Source organism: Neoarius graeffei, chromosome 7 (genome assembly GCF_027579695.1).
Source record: "Neoarius graeffei isolate fNeoGra1 chromosome 7, fNeoGra1.pri, whole genome shotgun sequence".
Lineage (NCBI taxonomy): Eukaryota > Metazoa > Chordata > Actinopteri > Siluriformes > Ariidae > Neoarius > Neoarius graeffei.
This window is the reverse complement of record NC_083575.1, coordinates 100,842,568-100,853,243: the sequence shown is the minus strand read 5'-3', so window position 1 is coordinate 100,853,243 and position 10,676 is coordinate 100,842,568. Positions and strand designations below refer to the sequence as shown.

At 41.7% G+C, this 10,676-nt stretch overlaps 1 protein-coding gene across 12 annotated transcripts in view; it reads right to left on the bottom strand.

Moving 5' to 3' along the window:
• Positions 1-920: 920 nt before the first annotated feature.
• Positions 921-10,676, bottom strand: part of LOC132889818 (zinc finger protein ZFP2-like) — a 101,776-nt gene continuing 92,020 nt past the window's right edge. For all 12 annotated transcript variants that reach the window (XM_060926675.1, XM_060926673.1, XM_060926676.1 and 9 more), the window contains one exon: positions 921-5,254. In XM_060926675.1, coding sequence (XP_060782658.1) covers positions 3,342-5,254 — 1,913 coding nt within the window. In that variant the 3' untranslated portion in view covers positions 921-3,341. The remainder of the gene's footprint in view (positions 5,255-10,676) is intronic.

Below are 10,676 nucleotides of genomic sequence, written 5' to 3'. Positions count from 1 at the left end.
ACAGAGTAGAGATGCCTTTCTGGTAGCCTCCTTCTTTTGGTGGTAGCCTGTAGATACAGTGCTCAGAAGGCAGTTTTAATGTTTAATCTGGCGTTCCCTGCCATAATTTCAGCGAGCATATTCTTTCATAAGGAAACTTTGCGAAGAGTTGTTGACTGACTGCCACTCATGCAACACACAGGCATAGTTAGAAAGTTAGAAAGCTAACGGTTGCAGGGATGAAGGAGTGATGGTTTTTTTTGTCTTAGCTGAGTAATGTCGCCGCCCTGAGGGCATCAGAGTATATTCCTCGCACAACACATGTTGGGGGTGGGGTTAGTTTACTGGCAGCTTTGTCCCCCCCAGTTCAAAAAACGTATCTGCACCCCTGCTTCAGCCTGACGTACTGTGGCCTGTCAGTGAGGTAGCTGGAGATCCAGGTGACCAGGCAGGGGTCCACTCACATCCTGCTCAGTTTGTCCTGAAGCAATAGGGGCTGGATGGTGTTGAAGGCACTCGAGAAGTCCAAGAAGAGGATCCTCACTGTGCCATTTCCCTTATCCAGATGCAAGTGGGCTCAGTGTAGCAGGTAGAGGATGGCGTCTTCCACATAGGTCAATAGTAGCATTTTATAATCAGTGTGAAATCTGATTGGGAGCCAATGCAGCACGGATAAGATGGGGTGATGTGGTCATATTTTCTGGTTCTGATTAAGGACTCTTGCTGCTGCATTCAGAACTAACTGGAGCTTGTTTATGTACCTACTGGAACATCCAGACAGTAAGGCATTACAATAATCCAACCTCGAGGTAACAAATACATGAACTAGTTTCTCTGCCTCATGTAGTGACAATTTCTTATCTTTGCAATATTTCTTTGCTGAAAGAAGGCTATCCATGTAATATTTACATGAGCTTTGAATGAAAGACTGGAGCCAATAATCACACAAAAGTCTTTTACTGCTGCCCATGAAGAAATAGAAAGGTTATCCAGAGTTACTATGTAATCAGAAAACTTACTTCTAGCTGCACGCGGTCCTAGTACTAGGAATGTTTTGTCAGAATTAAGAAGAAAGGAAGTTAATAAGCATCCAGTGTCTAATGTCCTTTACACATTCTTCAGTTTTATTAAGTTGGTGTCTCTCATCTGGCTTTGCTGAAACATACAACTGTGTTCTCAACATAACAGTGGAAAGTATTACCATGCTTACGAATAATATTACCCAGAAGTAATATATATAAAGAAAAAGCATTGGGCCAAAGACAGAACCTTGTGGAACACCAAACTTGATATTAGCATGCATAGAGAAGTCACCATTTACATATATAAATTGATAATGATCAGTTAAATAAAATCTGAGCCAGTAGAGGACTGTTCCTTTTCCTATGACATTTTTTTAGCTTATCAAGGAGAACCGTATGACCAGTGGTGTTAAAAGCTGCACTAAGGTCAAGCAGCACAAGCAAGGAGACACAAGCCTGATCAGGAACTAGTAGTAGGTCATTTACTACTTTAACCAGTGTGGTCACTGTGCTATGATGAGGTCTAAATTCTGACTGATACATTTCATGGATGTTACTCCTATGTAGATATGAGCATAACTGCTGTTCCACAGCTTTTTCTAAGATCTTGGAGATAAAAAGGAGGTTTGATGTTGGCCTATAATTGGACAGCTGACAGTGTTTTTTTAAAATTAATGATCTCACAAACTGCTAGTTTAAAAGATTTAGGCACGTAGCCACTGCTAAAAGAATAACTGATTATTTTTAGATGATGTTTGATTGCTTCTAGTGTTATCAGTTTGAAGAATCATGTAGGTAAGGGATCTTGTACACAAATTGAAGATTTTGTTGAGGAAGTAAGTGAAAATAGTTGTCTCTCAGGGGAGTAAAACAAATTATTGCTCTGATGTAGTTATATTATTCTCTACAGGAATACTTATCAAATTGTCGGGCTTTAAATTAATATTTAGATTTTTTTGCATCATTTTCAATTTTGCCACTGAAAAAAAATGAAGTCATATTGAAGGTGTGCATGTTTCTGTGGTGGTCTTATTCCTATAAATTTTGCTAAGATATTACATAAGAATTTAGGATTATTTTTAGTATCCTCTATGAGGGTGGAGAGATACGTTGATCTAGCAGCACAAAGAGCTTGTCGATGTAGTTCAAGAGGCTCTCCTACCATGCTAATTGGAATACTGTCAATTTTGTTTGATGCCATTTTCTAATTTTATGATTTAAGATGCATGTGTTATCATTAGACCAGGGTGCTAGTTTTTTTTTCTCCTGAATTATTTTCTTTTAAGTGGCGCTACATTATCTAAAGTATAGTGGAACGTTGATCCTAAGCATTCAGTTGGCTGATCAAGTTCTGTGGGGTCTGATGGTGATCCAATCAAAGTTGATAACTCTGGGGAAACTATTGATATAACTTTATGCAGTAGTTGATGTGAATGTACTTTTGATGCGATGGCTTGGCAACGTGCATATATTATTGCTAAGACGTTTCAAATGAGATGAGGTAATGATTTCTGGTAGCTTCAGACTGTGGAAGTGTGACTATATGTTCTATATTTAATAGTCAAGTTTATTTGTATAGCACTTTTAACAGGCATTGTCACAAAGCAGCTTTACAGAAAATACAATACAAATGCAAGTATTAGATCAAGAGTGTGACCACCATTATGAGTTGGTCCTAGGATGTTCTGATTAACCCCTACTGAATGGACATGAATGCTGTTCTCAGACAGTCTTCCAGATTATCAAAATGGATAATATCACTAACAATTAATTATTGGTTTAAAGAATTAACCAGGTTTAACATGAAATGTGCAAATTCACAAAAGAATTCAAAATATAGACCATGGGTCTGTAAATAATAATTAGCTGAACTGACTGGGTAGACTTTTTTTTTTTAGGCTACACGTTAGTATTAAGAACTTCAATTACACTAAATTTTTGCTCAGGTTTTTGCATGATGCCTAGATTATCATTATAAATAAGTGTGATGCCACCTTCTCTACCAGTTAGGTGAAACTGATGCATATAGCAGGGCAAGCTTCATACTCATTTGCTTTGATCCACATTTCTGTTAAACATAATACATTAAACACCTGATCAGTAATAATTCCAGGAATCATTCCATTAACAATTAGTCTCGTGCTGCAGTTAAATCATTAGTTGTATGGTGGTAATTAATAACCACTTACGGTCAAAAGAAAACATCAATAGTCTTGTTTTAAACATCACTATAAAGATTACATATTTTAAAACAGGCATATAATATGAACAATAAAGTTCAAAGTACAGATCACTTTCAGCCAAAACAGTAATAACCATATTTAATTTGACAATTTTAAATCATGCAATGTTGGTGCACTTGTGGGTCTTAAATGCAACTGAAAAAGTAAACATCTTCCCACACTGTGAGCAGTGATATGGCTTCTCTCCTGTGTGAATGCGCTGGTGTTGTTGGAGATAACTCTGCGTCATAAAATTCTTTCCACACTGTGAGCAGTGATGCAGCTTTTCTCCTGTGTGAATGCGCTGGTGTTTTTGGAAATAACGCTGCGTCGTAAAATACTTTCCACACTGTGAGCAATGATGTGGCTTCTCTCCTGTGTGAACGCGCTGGTGTTGTTGGAGATTACTCTGTGTTGTAAAACTCTTTCCACACTGTGAGCAGGGATGTGGTTTCTCTCCTGTGTGAACGCGCTGGTGTCGTTGGAGATTACTCCGTGTCGTAAAACTCTTTCCACACTGTGAGCAGTGATATGGCTTCTCTCCTGTGTGAATGCGCTGGTGTTGTTGGAGAGTACTCTGTTGAGTAAAACTCTTTCCACAGTGTGAGCAGAGATGTGGCTTCTCTCCTGTGTGCAAGTGCTGGTGGACTTGGAGATTACTCTGCGTCGTAAAACTCTTTCCACACTGTGAGCAGTGATACGGCTTCTCTCCTGTGTGCAAGTGCTGGTGGAATTGGAGATTACTCTGTGTCGTAAAACTCTTTCCACACTGTGAGCAGTGATGTGGCTTCTCTCCGGTGTGAACACGCTGGTGTCGCTGGAGATGACTCTGTGTCGTAAAACTCTTTCCACACTGTGAGCAGTGATACGGCTTCTCTCCTGTGTGAATGCGCTGGTGAACGTGGAGAACACTCTGCGTTGTAAAACTCTTCCCACACTGTGAACAGTGAGATGGCTTCTTTCCTGTGTGACTGTGCTGGTGGACTTGGAGATGACTCTGACGAGTAAAACTCTTTCCGCACTGGGAGCAGTGATACGGCTTCTCTCCCGTATGAACGCGCTGGTGGACTTGGAGACCACTCTGATGAGTAAAACTCTTTCCACACAGTGAGCAGTGATACGGCTTCTCTCCTGTGTGAATGCGCTGGTGTTGTTGGAGAACACTCTGTCGAGTAAACCTTTTTCCACACTGGGAGCAGTGATACGGCTTCTCTCCTGTGTGAATGCGCTGGTGGACTTGGAGACGACTCTGATAAGTAAAACTCTTTCCACACTGTGAGCAGTGATACGGCTTCTCTCCTGTGTGACTGCGCTGGTGGACTTGGAGATGACTCCGATAAGTAAAACTCTTTCCACACTGCAAGCAGTGATACGGCTTCTCTCCTGTGTGAATGCGCTGGTGTTGGTGGAGAACATTCTGTCGAGTAAACCTCTTTCCACACTGAGAGCAGTGATACGGCTTCTCTCCTGTGTGAATGCGCTGGTGGACTTGGAGACGACTCTGATAAGTAAAACTCTTTCCACACTGCGAGCAGCGATACGGCTTCTCTCCTGTGTGACTGCACTGGTGTCGTTGGAGACTACTCTGACGATTAAAACTCTTTCCACACTGTGAGCAGTGATACGGCTTCTCTCCTGTGTGAATGCGCTGGTGTCGTTGGAGATGACTCTGATGAGTAAAACTCTTTCCACACTGTGAACAGTAATGTGGCTTTCCTCCTCTGTGACTACAATGGTGTGTCTTGAGTACATTCTGATGACCAAAACTCTTTCCACAGTCTGAGCAGTGATGAATTTCCTTCTGTAGATCATTGTGAGAAGAGTCAGAACTGGGATTATCAGTTGATGTTGGCTGACTACTGGAGCCTTCAGAGGGGATCTGAAGCTCATATTTAATCTCTCTTGATTCCTGAAGTCTCACATACTCTTCATAATGGCATCTCTGGATGTGTTTGTCGAGGTAAATTTGAGATGCATAGGAACAAGGACATGTGGAGCAGGAAAAAACTTGCAGTAGAGCATTCTTTACTTCTGGAAAAGTGAGAAGACAAAAATATCAGAGACTGAACATGAAATGCAACATGATAAAATGTAACAACACTAATCCAATATAAGGGAGCATTTTTACTGAACCTCAAACATTCAAGATTCTACATAAATGAAGACCGAGACCCAACAAAAAAGTTTGAGGACTAAGATATAGCAACCTCTAGCTTGGAACACTGGTAGATTTAAGAAGGTACTAGAACAGCAGCTATGCACAGCATTGGCTATAACTCCATGGGTCTGAGCAACCAAGGGGAGTTGCTGGTTTCTGTTTGATCTAATGGCAAGCCTAGCCTTATTTACAGCTCGTCCAGGACTGAGAAGGAGACTCCGCCCTAGCATTCAAGGTTCTGAAAGATAGAACAATGGACCTTATTTATCAAGCTGGATATGAATAGATTTATTTGCAAATAGTTTCTAGTCACATTTACACAAAGTCTGCATTCTGTCATATAGATTTTATATATGGATTAGGTTGTCAAGTTTAAAATGCTTATTAATTTCAGTTATACGCAAATTTAATAAAATTTGGCACGGTGGCATAGTGGTTAACACGGTTGCCTCACAGGAAGAAGGTTCCGGGTTCGAACCCAGCGGCTGGTGAGGGCCTTTCTATGTGGAGTTTGCATGTTCTCCCCATGTCTGCGTGGGTTTCCTCCGGGTGCTCCAGTTTCCCCCACAGTCCGAAGACATGCAGTTAAGTTAATGTGGGGTAACCTTGGGCTGAAGTGCCCTTGAGCAAGGTACCTAACCCCTGACTGCTCCCCAGCCGCTCTAGTGTGGCTGCCCACTGCTCTGGGTGTGTGCGCCCGCATGTGTTCACTGCTTCAGATGGGTTAAATGCAGAGGATGAATTTCACTATGCTTGAAGTGTGCATGTGATTTCTTCTGCTTCTCTTCTTCTTCTTAAATTTTGATTAAACCCTAATCCATCTGATTCATATTAATGTAACTGATGAAAGCAAGCCACCATCCATACATTAAGACATAAGAATAGCAATTTAATTAAAAAATGCAGATGTATTCAAAAAAGAAAAAGAAGGGGGGGGGGGCACTGCAATGGTTCAGACGGCATTCAATTAGGTCTGCAGCAGTATAGGAATTTCCTTACTGCAGTATTTGAAGAATGCCCCCAGTGTTGTTTTGTAGTAATAAAGCAACCAAACCTACATGTTTGTTCATTCATTCATCAGATGTTACTTGTCCCTTAATATGTTGAAATTCCTGAGCTGCAAGAGTTTAAAAAAATAAACATAATTAAAAACAATTATTTCTGCATGGCATGATTTGTAGAATTATTGAATTTAATACTAAAAATGATGTTACTGCTTGTTAAATTGGTTGATAACCATCATCACATGTACTCCTGAAATAAAGCAAATGTGTTTTAATTTATCTGTATAATGCTTGATGAACGCATGTGTGTTCAACTAACTTCTATCCAGCCAGTTGATTATAATACCTTCAGTGCAATACAATGTTTTTAACCCTCCTTGTGCATTTGTGTAATAATGGGGAGGTCTGACAGCATTAATCACAAATAATGACAGCATTAATGACAAATAATCCTAGAGAGGAGTTACGATTTTCAAAAATATTCATATCATTAAAATATAAAAGAAATTGATTAGTTTATGCAACTATCCTCTTTTTCTTGCTTTGGGGGAGGGAGAAAAAAAAAGGTTGCATTGTGTGCTGCACTTGGTGCCCACGATTATCATAACCTTTTTGTTCCATTTTAGTTTTGTGGGCTTCACCAAATGCAGATTAGCTGGGGTGTGTCCACACTTGCTTATTTGTGGGCAGCCGAGTCACTAAACCTCAAGTCTGAGTCCAGTATTCAAGTCCGAGTCAAGTCCAAGTCATTAAAGAAAATTTCGAGTCGAGTACACTACTGATCTGAGTTGATCAGCCTTTTGTAAATCTGACATTTTTCTAAAAACTTTTCCAAGTCTTCACAAATGTTCACAAAGTAACCAGACTGTTTATATATATATATATATATATAAAAAAAAAACCACGTGCATCTTATCCACAAGTGTCGCTTGAGCTCATCCACAAATGATTTCAAGAAGATACAGTGCATTTATGGATTATAAACTTAAAGGTCCTGTAACCTACTTCAGCTCACACTATTAAGAGTAACCGCTGGAGGTTACAGATGCCTATATCACTATATGTTTACCTTTTGGACCAGCACATCAAAAGATTAGGCTCGCTACTGGAGAAAGGGGTATCAGAAATTGCATTGAGTAGAAGAGCAAAAACGCACACAACTCACAGGTAAGTTTTGTGTGTATTGTATTGACGCATAAACAAACAAATAATAATAAAATTAGAATGTCCTTCAGTGCATGAAATGCCACAATATCAGTCCAGAAATGAAATATATAGATCAACCGGGTGGATAACAAAATCACAGTTCTTCAATTTGGTTGGCTTGCCACAACTGCTGGAAGCTACCTCCACCTCTACAGTACGGAAGTGGTCACAGCAGAAGCGTCCATGCGCCGCCCCTGGGGTTCACAGAAGAAGGAAAACCATAAAAAAAAAAAAAAAAAGAGACAAAAAAAAACCCAGCCAGAGATCAAAATCCTGTACACACATACAGTGGCACTACGATCACAAGTCACGCCAATCCACCTTCCAACCGCTTCCAAAAACACAAGGGACATGGGAGTTCAGCAACGTGCAATTTCGTAAATGGAACTTTCCATCGTTCGTATGCTAACAGTTTAAACTAGCAGCATAGCCAGCAATTTACTTGCATTTCTTCTAGCGTCCGTCGCAAAAAAAAACAAAAAAACAAAACAAAAAAAAAACACAAAATCCTCGCTCAGCCAGCGGGCAAAACAATTTTTATGCTGTTGACTCTTACAATGACAGCAAGAGGAAGGTAAAATGTCGAAGTTTCAAGTGCTCAGTGAGCAGAATCTGCCACGAATGTCGGCAAGCAGCCGCCTTCAGACAGGAAAACTAACAGCATAAAGTCACCGGCGGCTTCTGATTGGCTCAGCTTGTGCATGTGAACTCCACATGTCGCCCATGTCCTTGCGCATGTGACCTCCACATGTCACCCATGTCTTTATCCCATGAAAGAAGAGCGCATTCGTCACTTTTGAGATAAAATGAAGTGTATATGAATAAACCTGTGTGTGTTTATTCCTTTTTGGATTTATAGATATATTTTTGTCATAAATCCTATTTATCCATGTGTCATGAACTGTAGGCATTTATTTATTTATTTATTTATTTAGCAAATAGTCTATGGTCAACTAAACTAATGACTAGGATGCAGTGACCAGGGTTACACCCTCCCCTCCTAAAGGTGTGTACGTCCCGTTAGACCCATATGACTACGGACTGTCCTAGGTGCTGCTTGAGGAACATCTGCATAGCCATGATTCTGAAGCGCATCTGTAAAGGCGAGGTTGAGGCCCTGGAAAAGTGACTGGACTATAGACAGTAAGGGATTTCCCAGCTGACTGTACTGTAGTCTTTCAGGTTGCCCTCTATGCCTCTGGGAATGTCTGGGGATAGTATCTCTCTTATCCATGATGACTGGAGACCGTCTTCCTTCAGACATACCAGGTGCTGTCCCTTCATAGACCCTGTGTACTGACGGGTCCTTAGGAGGTTCATTGACGAGGCATTCCGCATCTCCGCTACTGTCACCGAATGACAGGTCAGACAAAACAGGAAGGATCTCATTCATCACGTCAGGTTCAGAGGGAGACTCCATCATACTCTTTGGGGAACCGGTTTCTCTGTGCTCAGAGATGTGCTCGGCCTCTGACTCAACAACAGCTGAGCATTCTCTCCACTGAGAACTGGCTGATCCCTTAGGATGTAGCTCATTTGAGGTGCTACCATGGAGGGTTATCGGTTCCTCTGGTTTTGATGGAATAAACTCCACCGAAAGCTCCGCTGCCTCTCTTTCAGATGTGTATCTCTCTTCCTTATCTTGATCGCCAATTACAGAGGTTTCCATCTTATCATCCAGAACGGCAGGAGCAGAGAGCATACCAACTGGAGTCTGGGCTGGTTGATTTGTCTCTCTGGCCTGTTCCTCCCTGGGAGGTACTGTCTCTGGCCAGGTCAAGACTCTTGTTTCAATCAGGTCAGTGTTCAACGTCTCCCTACCTGGGTAGTAATAATAGTCATCATCTTCTGAATCCGAGTTATTATCTGCTACCTGAGACTCATCTGTAACATTCATTCTGGACTGCCTCCTTGTCCTAGGTCTATTGATAGTTTGTCTTGGAACTTCTGATTCGGCCACAGGTAGGAACCCGCATGGCAGCAAAAGGTCATGATGTAGGGTGCGCAGTGGACCATCTTTACCCTCTGGTTTGACAGTATACACAGGTAAGTTGCCAGCATGTTTGACCACTATGTGAACATCTGATTCCCATTTGTCGGCCAGCTTATGCTTTCCTCACAGCCAAACATTCCTTACAAGAACGCGGTCACCTGCTTCAAGAGTGGATTCAACAACTCTTCTGTCAAAGCAGAGTTTATTGCGCTCAGCTATCTTCATAGTGTTCTCAGTGGCTATCCGGTAGCTCTCCTCTAGGTGGCCTTTCAAGTCATGCACATACTGGGAATGTGCTTTAGGTTGTCTGCTTGCATGTAGACCAAATGCCAAATCAACTGGTAACCGAGGTTGTCTACCGAACATCAGTTTGTAGGAACTGAACCCCATCACATCACTCCGTGTGCAATTATAGGCGTGCACAAGAGGCTCAACAAACTCTTTCCAATGACACTTGTCCTTATTTTCCAAGGTGCCCAACATCTAGAGGAGGGTCTGATTGAATCGTTCCACTGGATTCCCCCTGGGATGATATAGGGTGGTCCTGACCTTTTGAATACCAGCGAGGGAGCATAGCTCTTTTATTGTGCGAGATTCAAAATCGGGGCCCTGGTCACTCAGAAGTTTTTCTGGAAAGCCATAGTGCACCAGAAAGTTCTCCCATAAACACCTGGCCACAGTCTGCGCCTTCTGGTTTCGAGTGGGCACAGCAACTGCGTACTTAGTGAAATGGTCTGTCAGGACTAATATATCTCTTGTGTTGTTCCTGTCAGGCTCCAATGATAGAAAGTCCATGCAGACCAACTCCAATGGTCTGCTGGTCTTGATATTTAACAAGGGAGCCACTCTCTCAGTTGGGGCCTTCCGTCGCACACAACGTTCACACGATTTGATCTTCTGCTCTACACATGTGGATATTTTAGGCCAATAAAACCTTGCTCTCACTAGGTCGAGACTCCACTCTGTGCCCAGGTGACCCAAATCATCATGTAGGCTTCTCAATGCTGTGGCTCTCAGTTCACTTGGTAGCACTAGCTGACGTGTGACTTGCCCATGTTCTTGTCGCGTTCTGTATAACACACCACTCCTCAT